The sequence below is a fragment of the Polyodon spathula genome, chromosome 13 (genome assembly GCF_017654505.1).
Source record: "Polyodon spathula isolate WHYD16114869_AA chromosome 13, ASM1765450v1, whole genome shotgun sequence".
NCBI lineage: Eukaryota > Metazoa > Chordata > Actinopteri > Acipenseriformes > Polyodontidae > Polyodon > Polyodon spathula.
This window is the reverse complement of record NC_054546.1, coordinates 2,712,285-2,740,145: the sequence shown is the minus strand read 5'-3', so window position 1 is coordinate 2,740,145 and position 27,861 is coordinate 2,712,285. Positions and strand designations below refer to the sequence as shown.

The 27,861-nt window shown below is 36.6% G+C and overlaps 2 protein-coding genes across 10 annotated transcripts in view; one reads left to right on the top strand and one right to left on the bottom strand.

The window, feature by feature from the left end:
- Nucleotides 1-4,800, top strand: part of LOC121325706 (collagen alpha-1(XVII) chain-like) — a 35,301-nt gene extending 30,501 nt beyond the window's left edge. For all 5 annotated transcript variants that reach the window (XM_041268581.1, XM_041268579.1, XM_041268576.1 and 2 more), the window contains 8 exons: nucleotides 503-649; nucleotides 819-959; nucleotides 1,073-1,234; nucleotides 1,554-1,763; nucleotides 2,071-2,226; nucleotides 2,455-2,526; nucleotides 3,267-3,338; nucleotides 3,903-4,800. In XM_041268581.1, coding sequence (XP_041124515.1) covers nucleotides 503-649; nucleotides 819-959; nucleotides 1,073-1,234; nucleotides 1,554-1,763; nucleotides 2,071-2,226; nucleotides 2,455-2,526; nucleotides 3,267-3,338; nucleotides 3,903-3,952 — 1,010 coding nt within the window. In that variant the 3' untranslated portion in view covers nucleotides 3,953-4,800. The remainder of the gene's footprint in view (nucleotides 1-502; nucleotides 650-818; nucleotides 960-1,072; nucleotides 1,235-1,553; nucleotides 1,764-2,070; nucleotides 2,227-2,454; nucleotides 2,527-3,266; nucleotides 3,339-3,902) is intronic.
- Nucleotides 4,801-5,209: 409 nt separating this feature from the next.
- slka (STE20-like kinase a) lies at nucleotides 5,210-27,181 on the bottom strand. 5 transcript variants are annotated; one of them, XM_041268582.1, is made up of 20 exons: nucleotides 26,966-27,181; nucleotides 21,964-22,128; nucleotides 19,674-19,722; nucleotides 19,259-19,408; nucleotides 18,932-19,004; nucleotides 18,639-18,833; nucleotides 18,403-18,484; nucleotides 17,488-17,619; nucleotides 16,030-17,175; nucleotides 15,767-15,897; nucleotides 15,462-15,585; nucleotides 15,076-15,255; nucleotides 10,643-10,735; nucleotides 10,300-10,371; nucleotides 9,028-9,157; nucleotides 8,755-8,879; nucleotides 8,368-8,556; nucleotides 8,105-8,230; nucleotides 7,824-7,937; nucleotides 5,210-7,684 (listed from the first exon to the last, which is right to left on the bottom strand). In XM_041268582.1, exons 1-20 carry the CDS (start codon nucleotides 27,113-27,115, stop codon nucleotides 7,544-7,546), a joined length of 3,567 nt encoding a protein of 1,188 aa, XP_041124516.1. In that variant the 5' UTR covers nucleotides 27,116-27,181; the 3' UTR covers nucleotides 5,210-7,543. The 5 variants fall into 5 exon arrangements, with proteins under 5 accessions (XP_041124516.1, XP_041124517.1, XP_041124518.1 ...); XM_041268583.1 differs by lacking the exon at nucleotides 10,300-10,371; XM_041268584.1 differs by lacking the exon at nucleotides 10,300-10,371 and having other exon boundaries at nucleotides 9,028-9,151.
- Between the last annotated feature and the right edge of the window lie 680 nt (nucleotides 27,182-27,861).

Below are 27,861 nucleotides of genomic sequence, written 5' to 3'. Positions count from 1 at the left end.
GCAGTCGCTCAGCATCCTGCTTGCTCTATTTTACCTTTTATTCAGAGTGTAAAAACATGTTTTTGGTGACCCTTATTTGAAGAGCAGTTGACAGAATGACTGCAAGAGAAGAGGCTGAAACGACAAGTCTATTTATGGGTTGCTTTCTGTCCTTACGTTGCCCCATAACAATAATAATGATACAGCACTGAAAATTCTTTATAGTAACTTAACCACTACTTACAGAGTCCCTTCAGCAATTTGTGAATTCTTGTATTTGTTGGTTGAACCACATCTTCCCAAAAAATACTGAACAGACCAAGCAACAGAGACAGTTTCAAGCCTGGTGTTTTCGAATCAAATGTATGTCACTACAAGTTAAGTCCCAGGTCAAATTTAAACTTGTCTGGCCCTGGGTAAAGGGACTTAGACTTGAAATAAGTCGGTTCTGATAGTCGTGCCAGCATAAGTCTAGGGTAGATGGACACATGCTATTTACACCCACATTTTCTTTCCTTCTAAGACTCAGAGTTTCGAGGAGTTGTTGGGCCACCAGGGCCCCCTGGAACACCAGGAAGACCGGGCTCTCCTGGGCCAATGGGCCCCTCTGGAATTGCCACTGTCAGTGGAACAGGTTACAGGCTGGAAGACATCAAAAACTACCTGCAGAGTAAGGCTGGTTTATTGGTGTTTAATTCTGCCTTATTGTAACAAAATAGGTAAGAATAATGTGATGAATGATAACTAGACGGTATATGTGAATCAAACAGTAATAGTGCTTCAGATCATTCTGTATGCTTTAAGGATTGAAGCTAACCCTTTGTGTTTGTGTCGCACAGATGTAGGTTTCAGTGGTCCTCCTGGTCCAGCAGGCCCATCCGGTCCCCAGGGGCCTCCAGGGGTGTCTGGAGGACTGGTCTCCTACGCTGAGAACACACAGAAGGACCGCTTCCGCACCGAGCTCATCCAGTACCTCACCAGTGAGGGCACACTCTTTTTATTTACTCCTGTTTGACACTTTTTATGCAGTGAGGTATCTACGAATCCCTTGGGCTCTCCTTGATGGTCATGCACATATACCCATGCATTGCAGGTGACAATATGCGGCAGTTGATATCAGGGCCGCCGGGCCCCCCAGGGCCTCGTGGATTTAAAGGAGAGCGTGGTGACTCCGGGTACAGCAGAGTAGAGGGAGGGCTGAGCGGAACACTGGATTACACTGCTGTGGCAATTAAAGTATCAGACTACATAAAGAGTAAGTGTCACACCCACTAACTACCCATTACCTGTAGATAGTGCAGGCCTCAATCACAGGCAATGATCCTACCAAAGCTTTACTAATACATTTTTTAAGACAAATTATATTGAATTTCATATATACTGTAATGATTTTAAATGATACTGACTTGTACAATACTGGCAGGACATCGTTGCTTTGAAAAGGATTATAGATAGCCTGGAAGATACCCAGTTCAGTGTTAGCGATGTACAGTATGAATGAGCTGGAGTAGTTGCATTGCCAGGTGCATTTTAAGGCATCTCTGATGTCTGTGGCCCTTTCCCTGCTTTCACAGCCCATGGTCTGCTGCACGATGTCTCTCACAGTGTGTCTGAGCGAGTGGGACGCCCAGGAGCTCCGGGCCCCCCAGGTCCCCCAGGCCCGCCAGGGCCTCATGGATTTAAAGGAGAGCGTGGTGACTCTGGGTACAGCAGAGTAGAGGGGGGGCTGAGCGGAACACTGGATTACACTGCCGTGGCAGCAAAGGTATCGGACTACATAAGGGGTAAGTGTCACACCTAGTTCAGCTTCATTAACTGTAGTTAGTGCAGACCTCAATCACATATAATGGCCATACCATAGTTTTATTTTATATATTTATTTTATTAAATTACAAATGATATTCACTTGCGAATTGCGATGATTTTAAATGTACAAGTGGTGGCTTGAAAGCCTTGCTTTGAAAAGGATTAGCCTAGAAGATACCCAGTTCAGTGTTAGCAATGTACAGTATGAATGAGGTGGAATAGTTGCATTGTCAGGTGCATTGTGAGGTGTCTCTGATGTCTGTGGTCCTGTACCTGCTTTCACAGCCCAGGGTCTGCTGCAGGATGTCTCTTACAGTGTGTCTGAGAGAGTGGGACACCCAGGACACCCGGGACCCCCGGGACCCCCTGGACCTCCAGGGTACAGCCGTGTCATCGGCGCATACGGGAACGTCACGGCTGATCTCATGCAGTTCTTCAGAAGTAAGGGAAACTGTGTGCTGGCTTGATGCAGTTACAAAAGCACTTGCACCACGCTCCAGCTATGCAGAATATTAATCTTACGCTGGCGTGATACAGTTACAATAACACTTGCACAACGCTCCAGTTATGAAGAATATTAAGCTTATGCACATTTTGTACATGCTGATGGCCTTTTGAAATAATGATGTAAAGGTACATGTCTTACAAACTTTTTGTTTCTTTCTACAGCTTACGGTACAATTCCAGGACCTGTGGGTCCAAAGGGAGATAGAGGATTCCCAGGACACAAAGGGGACAGAGGTGTGTTCTATTATCATCTATGTGCTAAGAATGAAATAGAAGCCCCTTTCACACTTGTATGCTCTACTCGGGTTGGAAACTACCCGGTCAGGACCCAGTGTCACGCGATTTCACACTGCTTTTGATAAAGCAGGGTTGACCTGGGCGATAGACGCAAGCACACAATGCGGTTTATTAATGCCCCGGAAGCAGCTTGTTACTGACGCTTCCATCCAAGCTTCTCTGGATGTTTTGAATGTTGATTAAAGCAAATGTTTCTTCACCCCAACCTGGCTGATGATGTGTCTCAAGCAACAAAAATATGGCTAAACAGAAATGTTCGTTGGCTTACAAACGGCATGTACGTGGTACGACCCAGGGGTAGGATTGCCAGTGTGAAAGCGGCTTTAGCCACTAATCAAAAATGTGCACAATAACTTCAATACACCACCCCCCCCCAAATGTTAAAATAAGAATAGTTTATTTTTTTCCCATGGTATTACCTGCTAAATGCAAGCTGGCTTACACTACTGATTCTCCTGCTTTCAGAGGAACAGAAGGCTTAACCCCCTTTGTTTAATTATATTCTGAACAAAGACACCAGAAACCTAGATAGTATATAACAGATAAGTAAAATGCATTATCTGAAGTTATGAACGTTTGGCAAGCATTGTATAATTGAATCAGTACACTGTGTAATGAAATCAGTTGTAAGAGAGAGCATGCTCCATTTACTTTCATTGTTCTTGGTCCTGTTATAGGTGAAATAGGACTCCGAGGGCAGACAGGACTGCCAGGATTACCAGGAATCCAGGGAGAGAAAGGTGAAAAAGGTAGGCTATGTTTCTAGGTGCCAGCTGGCCATGGTGATAGTGTTCAGAGGAGTTCAAGTTTTCACCTTGCACACAAACATCATGTTTACTGGACATTAAATGTCATTCAGTTGTGGAAATTAACGGTTTCACTTAGTTAATAAATGACAATTCGTGTGTAATCTTTGTCATCATCACCACCACTCTCTGGTGAGAGGAGGGGGGGGGGGGGGGGGGCGGGGGGGGGGGGGGGGGGGGGGGGGGGGGGGGGGGGGGGGGTGGGTTAAATGAGTATCTGAAGATTGTAGCCAGTTACACACTTCAATCAGTACATCTTCTGTTTTAAAACTCGTTTGAAAATGAAATGTGGCACGGTTTCTGCTGAAAAGAATTTGTAGTGGACCTGTGCGATTACAGAGCAAAAGAACTGGGTAAGTCTTGGAAAACAGCATGCCGATATATGTGCAATACTGATTTCTTTTGGAAAAGAGCTTGCCGATATATGTGCAATACTGATTTCTTTTGGAAAACAGCTTGCCAATATATGTGCACTACTGATTTCTTTCCTTTATTATTATTATGAAGGGGACCAAATACTCGTTGGACGGAGGAAGAGGAGGAGCATTGGAGTCTGAACTGAAATAACAAACCAGAATTCAATGCCTCATTAATTTATGTAAAAAAAAAAAACAACTATGTAGTGCTTGAAACATTAGATTCTTGGGATTAGTATTTTATTGTAACTGGGGCAGATGCTTACCTGTGCTGTTTTCTTTTGTTTAGTGGTTTGTGACTTTTAGATTAAATTTAAATGTTATTTTGTTGAGACTTTAATTGGTATGTGACCACCCTTTTTAATTATATTTACAGTGTCTGCTGCATTTTTTTCATTTTTGGTTTATTTTAAAAGCTACATGTGTTAGGACTATGGGAGCATTTCAGCTTGCTTTTTGTAGATATATTTCTATTTAGTTAACAACTGGAGTCTTGAACACTGAACTTTTTGGTAAATTAAGGGGGTGAGCATGTGTTGTGGATTTTAGATATCCTTTATTTATCCCATTTGACTACACATAGGTCAAATTGAATGGTGTATGGGGCACTACTCCCCAACCCATATTATTATTTATCTTTTGTTAGTGTAACTGCAATTTTGATCATGTTTGTTTCCATTAGGTGAGCTGTTGCTTATCCAAGGTTAATTTAACAAATCAACTGTGAACTTAAGTTCTGCAAAAAACCCAATGAAGCAATTTGGATGTTCAGTAAAACCTAGAAACAAATAACTACATTTTAAAAGTTATTATTGGCATTAATTGGGTATTTCTAAAAGCAATGGTTTGAAAATATTACCGATGGTTTTACCTTACCTTAAGAAAAAGAAGAAAAAATGTATGGGTACAGTCACAGTAATAAGATTTGTGAAAATGTTTTTTTTTTCATTTTTATTTTTTAAACAATTTAATAAAAATGATCTAAAATATTTTAATGTCTTAACATGTGAACATTTTTTAATGTAATATTGCTTACCCTTTAATATATCCTTTCTTTGTCTAAGCCTAAACTCAAATTTAAATGCAACTTTTTTCCAAACTTCTCTACCTGCACTTAAATGCCTGACCAGTAGTGGCCGGTGAAGCAAACTACCCCCAACTGGTTTTTCCTCCTTAACCTTAAAGTAGCACAAAGGCTACTGCATTGCTCCCTATGTGTCCCCAATCAAGATAAATTAATTGCTGTGAGCAGGATTTGAAACATGCATGCCTCACCCTGCACTATAAACAGCAGTACCTTCACAAGATGAGACTGTTTTAACTGCTCATTGAGCCAATGTACTGTAATCTCTTGCAAGACCTTTAACACATTTTGATTGAAGAAAAAACAAAACTTAATACAGTAAATATTTTTATTTGCAGCAAAAGTATGCCAAGAGTCTACAGAATCATTCAGTTCATTATAAGTCATTTGCTCTCAAAATGCATTGATTAAAAGTCTTCGATTTTTAAACATTCAGCAAAACACTAAGTTTTGCAAAGCCTTCATATAAAATCACTCAACCAGCAGAAGACAAATGTTTAAATTCAAATTAAATATATCTTTGACTTAATTTCAAAGACTTTTCATGCAACATATAATCCCCATGGTTGCAAAGCAAATCCAGCAGTCAGGAAATAAAAAAAAAAAAAAACACACCTGTACAGCATTCTTCATTTTTAGGTCATTAATGAAGACGATTACTAATTAACTTACATTCTGAAGCAGAAAGCGGTACATACAGGGTGATTAGAAAGCAAGTTTACCACATCAACGCACCACATCTCATGTTATAAACTTGCTTTCTAATCACCCTGTATATTTGTTCCAGCCATTTAAGCAATCCAAATTCAAGCAGTATGTTTTTACCATCACTTTAATATGATTAAACAAAGCAACTCTGAAACTACCAACGAACATTCATCCATCGCAGAAACAGGATCATAACTTTGCAAATAAATGTCATATAAAATCTGTGCTTTCCTTAATCAGGCACAGATTGGTTAGTATATGAAGGGCTACAATTTGTTTAAACTTATAGACCAACCCACCACCCTATCCCACAAAGGAAACTTTAGAGTATACCCTTGGTAAAAAGCTGGTGGGGACCAATACAAAAGAAAACTCCAGGGAATAAAATGGCTCCTGAAGTATTGTTGCTGTGCACATCCAAAATGTACAAAATGCAGAATTTTCTCTATAGAAATCTAGAAAAACACGCATTCACTGACCTAGCAAAATTATTTTAATTCCCACCTGAAATTCTTATCACACTGTGCATTAACTCATGATATAAAAAAAACAAAACAAAAAAAAAACAAACAAAAACACAGACACACGTAAAAGACAAGGGAAAGGCATGGCATTGACCTCATGATTCCCAAATTGTAAATTATATTTGTGTAATACACTCAGGATAACGACACATGATATTTGAAATTACAGTCAGTACAATACCATTTTTTCAGTAAGGCTAGTAACTAGTACAATCAATACAAATAGTAATTACATTAAAAAAAAGTAATTTATAAATTTCAGAAGTACAGATAACCTAAAAACATGCATTGCACACCCCACCCCCTAGTTTCATCTGATGTCTTTGATAATTTACACATGCAAGCAGTGTGTACAGAATTATTAATGCTGAAAAAAACCTCATTAAAACACTTGCGACTGAAAGCAATTTTGCGACTGGATCAATCAATCCCAGGTAAAATCTTGAGAGCTTACAGGATTTGGAACACTGTCATAAGACTAAAAGCTGATATTCAAATGATGGAAAAACCTTCCAGGTCTACAAACACAGATATACAGTTGTACTGTACATTTTCTTGTAGTGTCCGATATGACAGTAAACAGTGAATAATGATAAAGAATCAAAACCAAATAACTTAAATATATCAAGACATGCAATTAATTACATATAGATTTTTTCTTCTTAACCAAACTCAAAGAAAAAATTGCCATGCAAGTACTTGCATGGAAGCCAAGTAAAAAATAAATAAATCTTATAAAAATTTAGTGCTATATGCAATTAGCATTACTTTTATACCCACGCACATAATGTGCATGTAAATATTTGATTTTGCGTCTTTTCCACTATCAGGAGTGTTTATGTATTATTAAAAAACAGCATAATACAGATTTTATTTTTGTAAAGAAAAGCCATACTTCAAGATTCTACACTTAATTTAAACAGATTTAACTTTTGGAAAACTATGAAGACTGGAAACATAGCCTACTTGTTAGACTAAAATGAAGTCACGCACCTTACTGCATACTGTACATACATCATAAATGTTTTTCTTACACATTCCCAGTTACTTTGTTTAAAGAACATAAAGGACAAATCAGCAAATTAAAATAAGGTCTATAAAAAGCCAGCTCAATGGATCAAATTGTCTTAGGCACTGGTTTCTTTCTTTAAGACAAACAAAACATGCACATGAAATACTGTTGGTGTATATTAAAGTATTATTAAATGGTACACTGCCAGAGTTGGTTATTCAATATGTATTTAATTTTGTTTCAGTATAGTATCATTTAATTCAAGTGTTCAGATAATTAGACTGATTGTCATCCATGGAGAAAGTGACTGGCAGCAGAGGTTCCATGATGTTACCATCAGTCTTCTTTGTTTTAAGGGGTGCTCCATTAGGTTATAATATTATGTCAGCTCCTGTTTTTGGTGATCATGTGGAGTGCAGGCTGGGAATGGGGTAGAATTTAGAAATCCGGCTTTGTGCTGAAGGGTTAAGGCATTCAGACTCTCCACTCATCTTGAAAAACACTTCTTGTTCTTGCAGCTTTCTTGCAAATTCTTCTTCCAAAGCCTGTCACAAAATGGTGTAAATGCTTAAATCAGTTATGTAGAATCACACACACACAAGTAACAAAAATAACAATGGACCACATGCATTAATTTTCCCTTCCCTACACTTAATTGTACATGAATTACAGTGATTTTATTACCTTCTTCCTTGGACGGAGCTTCTCTCTCCAGTCTTTCAGCTCCCGACTGTGCTCCTCATCAAGTTCCTTAAGCTTCTGTGTTTCATGTTCAATCAGCAGATGGCACTTCTCATTCTGAAAAATAAACAGAGCAATTCCAAATTTGTTTTCATTTCTTGGGCGCAAAGAGGACATTGGGAATACAGTTCTTAATCCATTCAACATGGGACAAACTGTCACCTGTCTGTCTCCGCCCACCCCCCCCCCCCATTTCCCCCTTTTTTCAGAGCTGTAAATGTCACCTGCAGCTGCTGCAATTCTCTAATATTAGTGTCACATTGTAGCTGTAGATCCCTCATCTGGTTCTCATGTTTCTGATGCTGCTGCAGCCTCTCATTCTTCAGCCTCTTCTCCTCCTGAATAGCAAACTTTGACAGAAATAAAATGACGGATCAAGAAACAGCACATGCAGTTTACTTAGCCACTAGATTCAGAACTATTTTGTAAATGTAAAAAGCGACAAGACAATTTGACATGTTTAAATGTGTACTACATGATCAGCTACCTGTTTGATTTTCTCCCTGTCCTGCTCTGGCGATCCAGATGATGTGATTCGAAGGCTCTTCTTGAACATGGCCATGCGGGTCTTGGCTTCACTGCGCTGGATTTTTGGCAGCCTGCCTCTTTCTTGAGTCTGCCTGCTCTTTAGGTCCTCAATCAATCGTTGGTTATATCTCTGCATCTGCTCCATTTCCTAAAAACAAAATTAAAATAAAAAAAGCAGCAAGACTGTTTAATTCCAGATATCTACTGTAGTTATATTTCTTGTTTTATAAACACTAAGGTGACAAACTGAAAAATGTAGATTGTGTACTTAAATGCAATAATTAAAAAAGCAACAACTAAATGGACTAAACGCAGTTTTACAACAGCCTTATATAAATGTTCTAACCTTTTCATGCCTCTTCAGCAACTGGTGTCTCTGCATAAAGTACTGGTCTTTCAGCTGTTGTTTCAGGAGTTGGTGTTTCTCCTGCAGATGGCGCTCTTCCAGCTCCCATATTGCTGCTTCTCGTGCTGGAATATTCAAGACAAAAAATAGAATCATTAGAGATAACTGGATACAATGACTTTGCTGCATCTAGCTCAGTCTGTTTATAACCCTGAACAGCGATAGAATGAATAAAAAAATAATATTGGCCTTAGGTATCCCTGCAAGCCTTACCTCTCATAAGCTGCTGCTTGTGATTCAAGCAGTCCCGCTCAATGGTGGCAACCTCAAGCTTGTGATGCTGTATGATTTTCTTCAGGGCTAAATCCAGTTCCTGTTGCTGTTTCTGCAAAAACTCCTGTTCCTGTCAGAAACCAGAGAAACAAAAGCCGAGTCTCTGATTGAAGTGAACAAAAGATTAAAACAGGACAGCCGAAATGATCACACATAGGGTGAAAACAAATGGAACTTACTGACACACTACCACACTAGAGAAAAATAACTGAAACTATTTTATTTTTTAATGAGCTAAAATATAAATTAAAAAAAAACAAAAAAACTGATGTTTCTGAATTGTGCTTATTAAAAACCCAAATTAAGAAACAAATAGGCCTGGCACTGGTACTGTTAGAAAACAGCAGGTCCACACCCATGTACAGGAGACTTGTATCATGTTTGCAATCATTTGCAGCTATACTGATTTGAATTCGCCAAATGTTTTATTTATATCCCCCCCAACCCCCCCCCCCAACTTCCTGAGCTGCTCCTTTGTTCTAGCTGCCCACCATACTGTAGATGTATAATACAGTATGCAAGAGCCAGCTCCATCTAGTGCACTGCTGGGTACTGCTAGCAATACAAAATTAACATGTTAAGAAAATGAATACACATTTATTTGAGGAGTAAATGTCCTAGATGGCAATAACAAGCTTAAATACTTGTTTCAGTACACGAAAATTAAATTCTGGATCCCTGATATGTTACCCCAAACCTTCAATATAGACTGCTTAACTTGTTTATGTCGCATGTTTTTTATGCACAGAAAATGTAATTTAAAAAAAAAAAAAAAAAAAAAAAAAAAACCACCAATAGGCTGACTCCCACGCCACCCACAAATAAAGTCACCACAAAACAGAATATAGAAGATGCAATACTCACATGTGCCACAACAAAACTCCCATAGATCTTACGTACTACAGACAATTCCACGTACTGCCACTGATCCAATACAGTATACAATATTTTATAAAAGATATCATAAGCAGGTCACATTCAGCTATTGTACAGCAGTTCATGTAAAACCAACAAAACCATTTAAAAAAAAAAAAAAAAATGTTTTGTAACCAAAACACACTGAACTCCAAACAGATAAAGACATATTTTCAGATACAAGTGGTGCACATTTACCAGTATTTAATCCAAACTACTACAACTAAAACAAAAAAGTAAGGCACGCAAAAGGCAGATCAAACTAAACAAAAGGTTTAACAGGGAAGGGAAACTTACATCCTGCATCTGAGCGTTGAAGAGTGTACATGAGGACAACTGAAAAGACTGTATCATAACCTGGGCGACACCCTGTGGATTAAAATAGAATGCACTTCCCATGTGAGCAACAAGGGACAAGAGCAGCAGACTCACACAAACTACCAGCACACAAACGCATACTCACCCACCAGACATTGCAAGCCACTGTAGTGTTACCAGCTTCTGAAGTCTCTATTATACTGTCCAGATTAAATGAAGGAGGAAAGGAGTGTACAGCACAGAAGATGTTTTTTGTTGCTCAAAGTAGGATCCCATTTTTTTTGTTTGTTTTTTGTTGTTGTGTGAGGGTGACTGACGTTACCTGAGCATGCTGGAATTTTTCTAGTTCCTCTTTGAAGTGTTTCACAAGCTCTTTTCTCTGCTCTTTGGGTGCATTTTCCACTTCATTTTTTACCTACAGTTAAATCATGCAAATGGTGGGGGGAAAACAATGCCTTGTAATTTTGTCACAGCAAACACTCGAATCGAACAGAACTGGGTTAAGCTGCATCTTCACTGGACACGAGCGAGCGAAGTCGCCGAATGTCAATCCACACCAGACGCGACGTGGAAACGATCCAAAAGACTGGAAATAAATACGTGACCCCACCTGTGCATTCCTACTGGACATGATAAAAGGCTACCACCCTGACCTCCGGCAACTCTGTTGTAAAATAAAGGTTGGACTTGTTACTGAACATCCCTCTATATCCAACAGTTTTATTGTTATTAATAATAATTGTACAGTTGCACTCATAGTATTTAAAAATTGTGGTACCAATAGTAGTAGTCCGATTTCAAGCCTGATACATATCCACATGTCAGCAGACAGATGGACTATAGTAGTATAGTTGAACTGATATTTTTCAACTAAATTTTACTGTTATACATTTATATATATATACAACTTACTGCAATCTTAATTGTGTTGCTTTACAAATTCTTTAATCTTTTTTGTTTATTAACCAAGTATTTTAAAGTGCATTATTATTATTATTATTATTATTATGCACTACATAATCATCATCATTATTATTAAAGTCTGTGTTATTATGCACAGGTCACCACTACCTTGTATTATTATTTACTTTTATTTAGTTTTTCCTTTTAAAACAATCTTGTGAACTTGACAGAAAATGCTCTATAAAATATGGCTCAATCTTCAAAACTATGCATGAGCTTGGTAATGTTGGGATGTGCCACATAGAATACAAACGTATTGCTGGCTTTGTTTTACAATGTATAGAACAGTAGGACCTTGATAATATTTTTGTTTGTTTGGTAAATCTCCACAAAACTTTGCTTTATGCGTACGTAAAGACCTTCTTGTCATGGATTTGTCCCACAAAACAAATTAGTGAACAAAACATTATTTATCATGACAACAAACAAAGCCATAGCTTAAAATTACATCACATGTTCAAGTTGTGTAAATGGGGGACTTTTTTGCTTATTAATAAACTTATTTTTATGCAACTTGCATAAATCGGAAAGAAAATGTCTCTGCTAAATGCACCACCTGCAAGCCACCCTGGCATTGTCTTTCTTCTGGATGACTTTGTAGTCCTTCAATTTACAATCATATAATAATGGATACTACTGCACCTCAAATTAACTTTTCGTCATCTAAGATTAACTTGTTTTGAGGCTTGTGTCAAGGGTGTTAACCTTGCTTCTGATTGGTCAGTTTCATTCCAGTCATGCAACAGGGGGGAAGAAACAGGTTCTATTTTAGCAACGTGAAATTTTCTTAGAGAGGCATCGCTCGCTGCTGGTGTGGATACTCCCATTTGACTGCAGTGACTTCTAAAATTATTCGCTCACGTCCAGAGTGGATGCAGCTTTATATTAACACGCTGTAAAGACAGCTGATGCAAATCCATTTTTCCATTAGTACAGCTACAGCATGCAAATTAATGTATGACTAGGGTATTTTTTTTACATTTAATTATAATTATATTATTCATCATTATTTTCTAAAAGCATTGACAGTTGAAAGCAGTTGGCTTACTGGTTAGTTCCCTTGGAGCCATTTAAAACCACTTCACATGCAAGGAAAAATATGCAACATTTGGCTTATGCCAAATTATTTGAAATTAGTCCAATTTGACACGGCACCCTGTTGGATAAACAGCCTCTCTGCTATATTTGCGTAGATCGCTCTAAACCTTCGTACTGAGGAAGCCAATGTATCCCAGCAGTTATGAATCAATATATAATTAGGGCTTCTGTTCTTCAGGTTTTATTAACTGTATTTCTTGGTGCTTATTTTCGAGTTTTATGTAAAATCGGGTTTTTTTGGGATTTTCGTTTCGATATACTGTATGAAAATTAGTGTTTTCGTTACTTTCCAAAACGCTTGAGTATTTTTCTGTGAAAATATGTACAGTAGTAACTCAACAGTACTTGCATGCTTAAGTTGTACCTTGTTTCCTTTGCTATCTTCCACAATGAAATCCTTACGGTAACGGGCACATTCTTCTGGGTTTTTTGTGTGTAGGCATTTTTGTACATTTCGCCACAATTCTGTTTTAAATCCTCTGTATCTTAACTGTAATACAGTTTTAAATCCCGCTAACAAGCCTCCATCCTGATTGTAATCCCGTTTTAAATCTTGCAAGTGGAGTCTCCAATAGAAATGTAGGAATGTCACTCAGTAGTTGGTGCAGGTTTAAAGTTTTCAGAACTTATCAATGATAGATGCAAGCCAGAAAGGCGGGACATTGCCTAGGTTAAAGTCAACGTGAACTGATTAATTTCCACAGTTTTTCCAGTATTTTTTGGCTATCCACCGATTTCATTCTTATTGTATCAGGGGGCGTTTTCAATTGGGTTTTATTGGTTAAAACCGAAAATCAAAAGCCCTAATATATATATATAATGAGTAAGAAAATGTGCACTACAGGAAGAGAATATAAAGCTCAAACTAATCAAGCGATAATACACAACAAGTTTGTTTTCAAACCACAGAGCAAACTAAAAAACTACCTCACCACCACAAGTTAGAACCCATCACCCAAAACAATTCACACACAAACAAATAAGTATTAGTAACATCATTGTTATAACATTAAGTATAACACACCATCCAAAATCAACTGTACTAGAACATACATTTTTATGAACTTTAATACTTTTACACCTTTGTAAAATAATTTACAGGTTAACTTTCATTTTCACAAACAGTAATGTTTATTATTTAACAAATAGTTAAAAAAAAAAAATCACCATACTGCATAATACCAATGCTGCTTGAAGCGTTTTGAGCCATAACCAAAAGGCAGAAAATGGTACTTAAGACACAGACAAAATTGTAATGACATTTAGCCAGGCATGAAACAGATTAGACCAGATCAATAAAAGATTCAATGCTGTGTAACCCAGAACATTTAGAACAGCTAGAAGCCATGGGGAACCTGAAAGGTGAGAATGCTAGTGCCCAAGAGAACAACATGCAGAGGACTTTCAATGCATCATTTTATTGTGCTTAAAAGGGTAAGGTGGTAGGCAAGTGTACATGTTGTACCGGCTTTTTCAAGTTGTGTGTGATTGTTTAGATGCCCTAATGTTTTATCAAAGGTTAAATATAACATTTTTATAAAGTTGTTGCTTGAAGAGAAGCTATGGCACACTTCCTGGACCAAAAACAGAACACTTGCATGTTTCACAGACCTATGTGTGGCTACTCTGTGGAAGTGTTAGGATGTATGTGTGTGTTTATATATATATATATATATATATATATATATATATATATATATAAACACACACACACACATATATATTGTGACAGAAATTCAACTTGAACGTACAAAGTGGTCTTGATACACACCGATGAGGACACCTCACAATCCTTGAAGTGTGTATATATATAGTATATATATATATATATATATATATATATATAATATATATAATTACACACACATACACATATAAACACACACACACTTTAGGAACTGAGAGCCGTGTAAATATAATTTTGGATTTTGGCAAGTCTAGTACCTTGCTCTTGGAAAGAAAAAAAAAGACAAGAAAAGCATGAAATGAGGACAGGTAATGTATGACCACCAAGAATAACACAGCAGTTTGAAGACCTGCATGTTAAGAATATTGAATATTTGCTTGGGCTGGTTTTCCACTGAAAATGGAAGAATAAGAGGTGTTTACATTTTAAATCCATTAAAGTAATGGATATTCTGACAAACGTTAAAGACCTACAGCAGAACTTGCAATTTTGTTACTCAGCAAGTACTGTCATTAAAATATGTTATTTATACAAGTACATATTAAAATATATATTATAATATATATATACATATATATTATATATATATATATATATATATATATATATATATATATATATATATATATATATATAAATAATAAAACATGGTATATCTGAAATGGTACCGTAATGTACATAAATTAAGATCTATGACAGTGGAAAAAATTAATGTATAGAAATGTAACCCACAATATCAGCTAAAAACAGAAATGTTTTACTATAGGATGGTATAATATTAAAAGAGTTAGTATTCTTCTGAAAACTGCCATAAAATGTTATTTTCACCAGTTAAGGCAACATCAAGTCACTTTAAAAAAAAATATGCATAAAAACAGGCCACCAACACCAGAGAGCACCACAGCCACCAGCACTGCTAGACCACTACAAACCAAACGCATGGAATAATGTCTTCCATTTTATACAGAAGCTTTACATATGAAGCATTAATTCCTGAATATTCTTACCTCCTTTTTGCGGTTTTTCAGCATGTTCTGGAATTTGGACAGTTCCTTCTCTTGTTCTGCTTTGATGCGTTTTGCTTCATCTCGCAGCCGATTTGTATGATCTTGTTCCAGTCGCTCAATCGTCTGTTTCTGTTGTTTCTCTAGGTTTTCGATTTCCTGGTCATACTGACGTTTCTTACTCTGTCAAAATATGAAAATAATTATACATGTTACAACAAAAGCAAATACTTGTGTTTGTTTGTCTGCTAGGAGACCAGAGAGGGCTTGACTCATATATAGACTCACATGTTAAGCTCAACAATCTATAATTTTAAATAATAAACTCTGATTCTTGAACTTCATACAAGTTTCAATACAATTCCACACTGTCAAGTTTAAGTGCTCACCGTCATCTCCTGTTCAAAGCGCCGGAATATCTGCTCACGCTGCTGCTGCAGTTTGTTGCTCAGCTGCTGTTGGGCCTTCTGTTCTTCTTTCTGAAGCAATCTCAGCTCTCGCAGCTCCTGACGTCTACCGTATAAAAAAAAAAATTAAAAAGCTATAGAATGATATATTTTTATTTCTATTGGATTCTATTGGCAACACACTTCTGAGAAGTGCTGGCATCTTAACCAACGTATTGGTTACTACTTGTAAGATAAAATAAAGACTTTACACCTACTCTGCATCCCAAAAAGTAGTTGCTTCATACCTTAAAAATCTCATTTCTTCACTCTTTGTATCATTATCAGTGACTATTTTTGATGTTGTCACACTGACTTCTACTCCATCAACCATAAATTTACGCGTCTTCTTCAACGTTTTCTTCTGTCTTCTGGTTTCCTAAAATGCAACATATTTATTTATTCAACAACTTATCAAGGGTTTATCATAGTATACTTGCAATCATTAAAATGTTAAACATTGATTATTTTAAAGTTTACAATGTAAATCCACACACACAATGCTTCTTACCTGAAGAGAAATGGACCCCTCCTTGTTTTTGGTTAGAAAGCTTGAGATGGACAAGTTTAGATCAACACTGTTATTATCAGTAGTAGAGCTGCTGCCGGAGTCTGAATCTTTGTCCTTTTCTTTGAGTTTCACAGGCTCTGGAGTTTTTGTTTTCTCAGGGCTTTCTGCACTGGCCTTCTGATTAACTTCATCGACACTGGGAATGGCTGCTGGCTTTACTTCCTCTGAGACGGCTGCCTCGTCACCTTCATCCTTTTCTCTGTCATCACCGATACTGGAAGCTACTGCTACTGTGATCTCTGGGATTTCTGTTTCATTTTGTACAGCTGTAATACTTTGAATTTCTTTGCCTGCCTCATCAACAGCCTCTTTGTAGGCTTGCTCAGGTGTTTCATCCACAAAAGGCTCCTGAAGAGCTTCAATATTGCTAACCTCGTATTTTTGCACCTGTTCAGTGCAACTCTCACCTGCCACTTGCCCCCTCTCAAGAGTTACTTCTTGTGGTGTTTCTCCTTTATTTACATCTATCTGTGCATTCTCATCAATGGCTTTACAGCACTCTTCTTCAAGATCCTTATTTTCATTTTCCTTAGTTTCTTGTGCTGGTTTTACAGAAGGTTCTTCCACACATTCAGCTGCTTTAATTCCTTTGGAATCTGCATCTTTCCAACTATTTTCACCTTTGCCATCTTCTTTAGACATGTCTTTTTCTTCTTTGGTTGTGATTTTTGGTACTTGCTTTACCTCCACTGTTTTCTCCTCTTCATTTTGTTTGGTCTCCTCTTCAGTATCTGCCACAGTATTCATCTCAGCTGTTTCTTCCTGTGAAGCATTGGGTAGCTTAGCAATAAGCTCTTCTTCAGCAGCTGCCATTTCTTCTGCCTCAACTAGTAGCTCTTCCCTGCTCATATCTTCAATGCTGGTGTCTGAAATGTTGTTATCATTCAATTTTTCATCCTCCGTCTTATCAGCTTCACTGGTACCAATATCCTCATCCGAGAGTTTGTCACTGGCTTTGTCCTCAGTACGGTCAGGTTCAATTTTCTCAGACACAGAGTCCAGAATTGAAGCAGACTGCGACAGCTTCTCATCCTCTGAACTCGCAATGCTGGCATCTGATGGTGCGCGCTTGTGTCCAGGCACAAGCTACATGAAAAAGACAAGACAACAAAAAAGAAAACAAAAAAAAGTACCTTCAGAGATTTGCAGCACTTAGACCACACAAGCAGGCACAACCTCAATGCTCAATTTACATCTTTATTGATATCAGTGTCTCGATTTAAAACTGGGGTTTTACATTTTTACAATCTAACTCAGGGATAGTCAAATCAGACAAATATTAAAAAAAAACTGACAATAAAAATCTACCTTCATCTGCATACATTTTTGTAAGATGTTTCTAAGCCGTAAGCAAGCCCATAAGATTCATAAGAAATGAGTTCCAACTGTTGCACTTACTAGCTGTGGATCGTGTTCTTCATCCTCCTCCTCCTCTTTACCCTCCTCAATCTCCTCTGTCACCTCTGCTTTAGCCTCCGCTATCAGTTCTCGAAGTGGCTTGTTGTCAACAACACTCGTCACAAATGGATGCTTCAGAAGAAAGAAAGAAAGAAAATAAATCAGTATGAAACTTACTTCTTAAAAAAAAAAAATCTAATAATGTCCAATAAAAATTGTCAATTGTGTTATATAAATATAACACACGTTTTTTATTCTGATAAATAATACAAACTAAAATGCAAGATAACCCCTACAGTCCAGCTTAATTGTTTTACAGGGTTAAATCAACCAGTACAATTTTTTATATCAAACTAATTTGTCTGAAAAAAAAGTACAATGAATATCAATCTTGTTATAGAGATGGCTAATCTTGATATTGTTAACCATTATAAATACAAGGAAAAGAAATTAACATTGCCTTTAAAAATGCCTTTTAATACCATTGTACTAAATATTAAAACTAAATACCACAAGTCCTTTAATAAAATCTTTGGGACACCCAATACTTTAGTTAACTGCTACAGTTAATTTTTCATGAATGTCTATAACTAGTTCAAAATGTATAATATTTCAAGAACACAATTTCACTTTTACAAAGGAGCCAAAAAAAAAAAAAAACACTGACGCATTACGGTAAATGGAGTGTAATTTCAATATGTAGAAAATAAAAATAGCTCCAGTAAAAACAACTCAGAACACTGACAATAGTGGATTTAAGTCAATTAAAATGTATACAAATGTATGTTTACAAATGTGTGTGGTGTTATATATATATATATATATATCTAATATATATATATATATATATATATATCTATATATATATATATATATTAATATATATATGTGTGTGTGGCGCTACATTTTTATTACCTGTAACAGCTGACAGGCGTTCCATCTGTTGTCTAAATTCTTATCTAAAGCTTTCCTAAGAAAATCCTTGAACTCTGCAGACCTGTAAAGTAGTAACAAACAAACACCCTATAATTTTACACTTTGGACAGAATTAAAGGATCTTTATGTTATGGTATGGTACACAGTGTATGGTCAGTGCAGAAAAACTAAAAATAAAACAAACATTAAAAATAGTATAAAAAACACATTCTCACCATTTAGATGGCTGTGACAGAGTAGGAGGCTCTGCCTTAGCTATTTTCAGCAAAACTCTCATTGGATTAAGCTCATGATGAGGTGGTTCTATCTCTGCCAGTTCAATTAATGTGACACCTAATGACCAAATATCAGCTTTGTAATCGTATGGCCTGTCTTTGGAAGTCTCGCACATTACCACTTCTGGAGCCATCCTGTGAGGGAACACAAAAAGGATGAAGCATACACATGCACTAGCATGCAAATGGCATGCATGGTGAAAAAAACAAACAAACAAACAAAAATAGCTCACCAATATGGAGTTCCAATAAAGGAGTCTCTTCTCTGCAGTGTTTTAGTATTCTTAGCAGACACTCCAAAATCAGCTGAAAACACAAACATTTAAACTTAAAATCCTACATTTGAAATTCGGTGAACTACAACTACTACAAGAAAAATAAGTAAAATGACACAACTGCCAAAACGTACTGTAGTATCTATGAATGCAGAATACAAAGAAGACATTTGAAACTGGAACAGTAAACTTAACAAAAAGTAATAATTAAACAAGATTAAAACTAACCAACCCTGACAATCATTGCTTCCCGTTTTAGTACCATTAAACTTCTGGTGCTCTTACCAAGTTTAATATCTCCATCTATTGAAAGAAGAATATTCCCAGCCTTTAGATCTCTGTGAATGACCTTGATATCATGGAGGTAACACAATGCCTCCAAAGTCTGTTTACAAACCACCCGGATCTGTGGCTCTGTTAGAGGCCTCTCCAGTTCTGTAATGAGAAATAAAATATCATACACTTAAAAAAATGTCATCATCTAATCCAGGGATAAAATAGAGAAATTACTTCATAGGGGAGTCACACTTACATATTATTTGAAAGAAGCTTTTGATGTAGAATTATAAAAGCAACTAATTGCGGACCAAAGAATAATCATCAACTGGTTACTGATTGTGGGTCATACTGTACTACACGTGTTGTTACCCAGATGAAAGTTATAACATTAAGTAAAAGCAGAAGGAAATGCAATGCTTACCCAACATCACTGCATCAACAGCTCCTCCTGCGCAGAACTCGATCAGGATCTGAAGAGAAACAGATACAATTTAGAGATAATCCTTACAAAACAACGAATACATTTTTAGTTGTCATTACATGCTTTAGAATTTGTTACAGTACGTAGACCAGCCTAATTCTTTCGAACTTGCAACTTACCGATTTATTTAATTTACTTATTTTAATTGAATGCCTGCTTAATTATCTGCTCCCATTTTCTCTGCTCTCCATTTCCCTAATTTCAAGGTCATCTAACCTCCGTAACCCGACTCTGGACGAGTGAAAATCAACATCCTTCGTTTCTGCCATCTAGTTATTTGCCTCTTTTCATACAGCAAATTTAAACAGAGGATGTAGCCAAGCTACCGATCCTGGGTAGGAGTTCAGCCTGACTAGTCTCACCTGCCACCTGACCAGGATGGGGCAACCCAGTTCACTCCCAAACAAATGACTAACACCACTCTAATAGGCAATGCCTTTTACTAGGTTAGACACTACAGCACTGTATACTTTAGGTAACATTTATTTATGTATTCTTTTTACAATGCAGGAGCAGCTTTATCTTCTATTATAAAGGACTGTGGTTGAAAAATGTAAACATTTCTTCAGAAGCAAACACATTTTCTAAAGACACACCTGTTTTTAAGTCTGAATTTAATTCCATTTTAAGCTGTCTGAATGCTTTAACAGTGAGGGAGTTAAAGTAATATGTTCAGCCTTAAAAGATTTTACTTCTCTCAATATGTCTCATGATGTAACAGGTTTTATATGAGTAATCTCACAGCAGCATAATGCAACTTAGGCTTTCAAATAGGATTACAGTTTCTCGGCATACTGGACGAGTTATCCTTTCTGTTGCGCATTTAAAAAAGCTCCCTATAACTGCTAATTACCAATTGTTTTAAAGCGGATTCATTCTGCAATTACAAATGTCCACATTAAATCAGTTTGACTACCACCTACTTTAATACCCAAACTTGTTACTCAATGAAAACAAGGTTTCCCAGTATTACTGCAGGTAAGGTTTCTACAGTACATGTGAAATGTCAAGCATTATTACTTCAAGACCCATAGGACAGAGTTTTAACTGGATTAATCAGACTCTGCTTTCAAATCTCCTTTAAATGCTACTTCTTACAATACAAATAAGACGTGTTTTCATTTACAGTACATCAACCTGTTGTTCTACTGTGTGTGCATGTGTCCAACATTTTTTTCATAGAATACTCATTTTTATGACCCCTTAGTTTCACTAGTTAAACAGTACTTAAGTTCCTTGTGTACACTATCCACAAAAAAATAAGACCTCTTGGGCATCCGTAATAGTTTCTCTGGCAAATACAAAAAGAAAAGAAACTGCGCTGAGTGACTGCACTTCACGGACTTAACTGACAGAAGACTTAAATTCCTTGTTGACAGATAAGATTTGTCCCCAATGTTACACCAAACACTGCACATTTAAATGTTGCCTGCCAATGTACTGGATAGAATTACTACATGCCACAGACAGAAGTTCTTTGTTATAAAATACCATAGTGGCAAATGTACAGCAAATACAGCAACTAGAAATTTGAAACTAAAGCAAAATATTGAAGTATACTTCTACAGTAAGTAGCAACTTACTGTATTGGGATGTTACAAAACTAGCATCACACACACACACCTTTAAGTTATTTTGAACATAAAGTTTACAAACGAGAGGAGGCCATTCGTACATTTGCATTTCTGTCTTTACTAGTATATTTACACAAACCTAATTAAGGCCAGGTGTCAACTGTTTTTATCATTTTTTCTCCCAATTATTTTTAAGCTCAGCTCATCACTACCACCCCCGCGCTGACTCCGGAGCACAGCGTGTGTTCGTCTTCGCTGCTCCAAAGCGCCGACCGCTTATTTTTCACAATGCAGACCCTCCATGCAGTCACCTCAGAGCTATAGCGTCTGAGGACAACGTAGCTCTGGGTAGCTTACATGCAAGCGCGCAGGCACCCGGTCAGACTACAGAGGTCGATGGTGAGCGGTGAGCACCTTGGCCAACCAAAGCCGCCCCCCCCACCCCGGGCGGTGCTCGGCCAATTGTGCACCGCACCCCGAGAACAGTGGAATAGCCTGGACTTGAACTGGCAACATTCAGGCTATATGGTGCATCTGCACTCCACGTGGCACACCTTTACCTTTAGCCCTGGGTGTTCCTTGCTTTATTGTTTGTGTTAAACCTCTCCTGGAAGGTAATTTTTTTTTTTTTTTTAAGATCACAATCAATTACATACCCATAGTTTACTTTCGTAGTAGAAGGCATCCAGTAGTTTTACTATGTGCTGATGGTCACACGATGCTAGAATATCAATTTCTATCATGTAGTCTTCAAGCTCCTCTTCTGTCTTTGTATCAATCACCTTTGCAGCAGCAAGGGTCCCAGTTTGTTTATTCTGGGCCTAAAAACAAAACAAAACAAAAAATAAATCAAATGTAAGGGAACTACCAAAATAAAACTCATGGTCAGAAAAACTGTATGTACTGTATAGCCTACAGCCTATAGCCGAATTCAGAAAAAAATTGGCAAACAATCCTGCATTCAAAAAAGTTATTCTTTTAAACACATTAATCTTGTCCTGTTGTAAAAGAAAAATATACTTTAAATACATACTTACAATAATAATAATATAAATACTGTGTTCATTATGCAGAGCTAGAAACAAGCAGCTACTTTTATTAATTAAAATTGGTGCAGGACAAAATGAAGATACTATAGTTAACAGAAAAGAAGAATCTTCGAAATAAATTTACCTGTGAAGGCCTTTAAGTACAACAACTCTAATAGGCCTTAGAGTTGCCGGCTAGTATGATTTTCAATCACTGTTAAATAACTTACTGGAAAAATTAGATATTCATAATGAGATATTTTAAATTCAAAAAGCCTCTGTAGTCATATGAATGCAGTGGGAGATTAAACTAAAAATGTGCAATTAAACTTGGATAAGAACAGTTACTATGAATCTGACACTTTGGAGAAAGTTGGATCTTTGTGCTAGCTGACAGATAAATAATAAATATATATTTTTATTTCTTCAAATTTCACACTAGGACAAAGCCTGTAGGATCAGATGATTTCAAACATATCAAGTAATGTATTGGTTACACCTCTATAATTTGAACATGCATTTATCCAGAATACAGGGTGCCTTCACTTGCTAGGAGACAGATGTGCACATTGGGCATCTTATCCATTTTGATAGCATTATACCAAATGATGGCTAGAAGTAAAGGAAACGCAAAACAAAGTGTTCATATACACACTTTCATTCATTAATTTACTCCAGTTGTTAGTTATATGTTGTTTTATTGCTGGGGTCAGGTTGGACCCCAGGTTACTAGTAAAGTTGGTTTTAAGAGAAGTCCTTATGAGGTTTAATAATGGGAAATGCTATGTTATTTCCTGTGTGTTCCCAAGGAACTGTTCTTTCCAGAGCTATACTGTCAGCTATGTAAAACCAGGCTTCCTTTCTTTTAACATTCAGGACAAGACGGAAATGTATCTTTTGATACAGCCCCTTTTAAAATGTTGAGCATATACACCAGTCTTTAGAAAACAGAATTGTGAAAATCATTTGAGGGATGCATTTAATAGTTAAAAATGCAGAATATTGTTAAAGTCACACAGGATTACAGTAAATCCATATTTTGCTGATGTTCTTTTTTTAAGATCTCAGAAGCTGGAAGTGAAATTGCTGGTCAGTACTTGCATGAAAGACCACTACAGAAATGCAAGCTACAGTATACAGTTTGCAGTAGTAGTAGATTATTTCCCTGTGCTGATCTACAGCGAGTGAAATAAATCCCATAATAGTAAAGCTTTAGTGCACAAACACTGTTCTAATTCACAAGCAACCTGAATTTTACCTTTGCTGAAAAGTAAACAAATAAAATGATATAAATCTACTAAAAATAACAAAAAGAGAATTAAACATTCTTGAGTTGTACACTGGTATTGGTTGCTGTTCTAAATGAACTGTACCTTACTGTAAATAACGCAGACAAATGAGCATTGTGTTTAATTTCCTGCACCACAGCGCAGTAGCACTTCCCTCACTTACTCAAGACTAACTTAGTTATGCTTGAGGTCATTATTTGGAAAGCCTGACTTCTTAACACAGTAAAAGGAAAGGGAGGGTTCATTTCTCATTCTGTATTTATCTAACTTGATATTTACACAAGCATTATGCCATTCTTTGTGTGTGAGTAAGCCAACACTTTAGTGTCTGTGACATTATCAGCACAAAAATAAGCACCAAACATGACTCCTCATTTTACAGGGTTTTTTTTTTTTTTTTGAAGAGTACTTTCCAGCAATGGGATCTATATTTGGAAAGGTAAAATGACCTACTTCCCAGCTAATCTTTAGAAGTTTCAGTTGCTCATTAGTCACAAAAACATTACAACCTGGAACATAAGTTTACAGTAAAACAACATTTTAAAAATGCTACATTTGGTTTAGTAAGTATTTTAATCTTCACATATTTGCATCTGGCTAAACAGCAGTAAAAACATTTCAGCCCTATATAAAACGGGTTAGCATGGTCATAAGTTTGTTTGAAAACAAATCTTATGTTGCCTTTAATTGAATACTTGCTGATAAGTAAGGATTTTTTAGTACAGATCACGGGCAAATTGCGGGAAAAAAAACAATTCACTGAAAGATCACCAACTAATGTAGCTTTAGCTACAACAACATACACAAAAGCTTTTAAATAGTACACCAAAAACAATATTATAAAGATTTTTTTTCTTTTGACTGCTGACAAGTTTAAATTTTACTTTAGAGTACAAAACTTTCATACCAACGTAACATTCTCTCTTTTTTTTTGGAATACAGTACTGTACGACGCAGGCTTTCACCAGCCGCGTATAGCGAAATACGACTACAAAATGTAAAAAGAAAATATTTAAATATTTAAATAGTGTAAAGGCACAGTCTTAGTGGCAACAAATGCCCCAAGTATTGGACGATATAGACATGAGTTGTTTTTTGTATCTAGACAGAGACAAGGTGGGTTATTTTTGGATCACTGCCTCAACTTCAGACATTACACACTGCTGCTTAGGTAATACCTTCAGTTGCATAAAATAGAGGCTGCTCTACCAGAGACATCAACATTGAACAAAGAAAGAATACAGCAGACAATAAAATGATTCAAGTCAGACATGTTGTTGCCATTGGGAGTATATTTTAATGATAATTCAGCTGGGTACAGATCATTATAATATCTGCTATTGCGTTTCATGGACCCTACAAAAAGAACAAAAAATGTGCATACTTTTGTTCTAAATTAATTTAAAATGGTTACAGCAACCGATTGATCTACATGCCAACTGCTGGACATGGTCTTGCTCACATTCTGATCATTTAGCCGTAATAGAGAACAAACTCAACATGTAGACAAACAGAAACCTATTAAACATTTTCATTATGTTTATACACCAACTACAATCTACAAGAAACACCATCCATAAGAACATAGCCTGCAGAATCTTCAAGTTGTGCCACCACTGGCAGAGGAAGGAAGACTACACTGTCTTTGTGGTTTGATTGTTTCTCACTACTTAACAATGGTGTTAGAACCACAGACTGTTCAGCCATATAATGCTTAGTACTTGAACCTGTCAATCCTGACACCTCAGCTTTCTTTCAATGATCAACTACAGTACGAACAAACACTCCTGTGTTTTTTTTTTTTTTTACACAACACATATAAATTTTGCGCAATGTCACTGTAGCACTCTACTTCAAAAGGTGAAAAGAAATGAGGATGATTCTGCATATTCCTAGGATGCTGCAGAATGCAACACCTGTTATGAAATACTTAAAGGTTCCCTTTCAGAATGCACATTAGCAGCAACTGTTAATGTTGCTTCACAAAGCGGCACTGTAAACTATATTTATTTCCTTGTCCTAATTTTGTTCTGAAAGACACAGTTCCCCTCTTTTTTTGTTTTTAAAAAGGTGAGTGCATATGTATGATTCTTGTAAAATCTTATCAAACACCACAGGTTCCTCAGCAACAAAGCCTGTAGATAACACCCATGCCTTGTAGTGCTGTAGCAAACCTGTAGCTTAACCATGTGTAGGCAAAAAGGTTCAGGGGAAGAAGCCTATGTCCCTACATTTAGTTTTAAATTATGTTAGTGGATGTAAACAATGAATAAATAGAGAGCCAACTTACGGAAGAAATCTTGTAATTATAATAATTTATACTAAAAAAAAACAAAAACTAAAAAAATGTGCAGGCTTAAATTAAGAGTGAATGACATGCCCATAGTTAAAAAAATGCAATGAAAGGAAAAAAAAAAATTAATATTGATCTGCTGAAACCATGTTTTAGGATACTTCACATGAAATTCTGAGAAAACAGCTCATTCAGCCCCTTGCATTGTCTTCAATTCATGCAAGAGACCTTGGGTGGTCAATATAAATTGTACTTTACTGCAAGCCCTTGTGGCACCTCCTCAGTGAGGTACCCAATGGCCAACACATTTGTTATCCAGGTACAGTTCCTAATCATTTGTCCAATAGTATGGGACTTTTGACCCAACTTCTCAATAAATGAATAACCCCAATGCGTTGCCAGGTGTACATACTACAACAATACAAGTGACATACAATAACATCCTGGCAAAACGCACTATTGAAACATGAGTCCCAGGGATACAGGATTACATCAGTGCCTCTCTCTATGTGACTGTAAACTAAAGCTTGAGGCTACTTTTTCAAGTCAGGAACAATTAAACAATGACCATTTAAATAAAAGAAAAAGGTTCTCGCAGTGGGATCCATTGTTTTAAATGTAAGGACTGCTCAGGGAGGTAGATTAAGGGTTTATGATTTTACAGGATGAAGGCTTCTCAAAGAGAATTTAATCTCAGACACAACATGGTGTAGAGAGGGAAGCAAATGTGGGAACCACCCACAAAGACTACAAACAATAAAAAATGAGTCAGGTCTGACAGTTTTTTTTTTATTATTATTATTATAATTATGATAAGCTTTCACTTGTAAACTCTCCAGGCACTTAATGAGCTGATAGCACATTTGCAAAAGCTACTTGGCTACACCAATAAGTAGCTGGAACTGTTGAACTACCAACCAGTCCTGGTACTGAATGGTGTGTACGTGTGTGTTTATATATATATATATAAACATGGCTTGTACAAATAATTCTCTTACTGGAGTTACCAAACTGATCAGGTATACGTTAACTTATCTATGTTGCTCACCTTGTATACTTTTCCAAAGGCACCATCTCCCAGCTCTCCAACGATTTCCCAGAAGTCTTCAGGATTTACATCCCTGTTGACATGTTCATATTGCTTTTTCTTCTTTTCCCCTCCCAACTTAAAAATCTTGCGAAAGTTGAAAAATGACATTTTCTATGCGTTTTACTTTAAGTTTTTTTTTTTTTTTTTTTTTTTTTTAAATTATCCAGCGAGTGATCTTTGAATTTATTTTTAGCTATATATCAAGAATAAACATTTGTTTTACTTAAAAAAAAAAAAAAAAAAAAAAAAAAAAAACACAAGTACACCATGTTTAGCTACGCAAATAAAGATACAAATCTCATGACACCGACTGGGTTTTCCTCTGGCATGTTGCAGATCAGCGAGTAAAGAAAAACAATTAAAATGTACCCTATCTAAAACTGATGCTTTGGTTTTAACCAAAAAAAAAAGAAAAAAATTACTGTATGTTATTTTCATTAAATTCCTGTATAATTTTCATAAAAACGCATTCAAAACTCTGGTTAGACAGCGAATGCCGCAAGAGGTCCTTCACCCGGTTGGCAATAACGGTGTTAAAACTCTTTGTGGAATTTAGTATTATAAAACTAAACAAAGTGTTAAAAATAAGCCCCGTAAGTCCCGTCTCCAGTCGTTCTCACTCAGTTGTTAAAGCGGTTGGGGGAGCGGCTACAGACCCTCAGCTCTGGAGACAGACACGCACAGCCGGCTGCTCCGGCCCAAACCCGAACACAGCACTTTATTTTGACCTTTCTCTAAATGTGGAAATTAAAATCAGCCACGTCAAATCATGTGAAGCTTTGAAATCCAGAGCCAGCGATGTTTTTGCTTTCCAATTATTTCTTCCAATTTGTGCTCACAAGCTCTTCTCAGTA

Coding starts and splice junctions, on each gene's coding strand:
- slka (XM_041268582.1), bottom strand. CDS start 27,115: ATGTCATTTTTCAACTTTCGCAAGATTTTTAAGTTGGGAGGGGAAAAG. Junction 19,005..19,258: donor AGATGGAGATATTAAACTTG/GTAAGAGCACCA, acceptor TTGTGTTTTCAG/CTGATTTTGGAGTGTCTGCT. Junction 7,938..8,104: donor GAGAATTGCAGCAGCTGCAG/GTGACATTTACA, acceptor TTTATTTTTCAG/AATGAGAAGTGCCATCTGCT.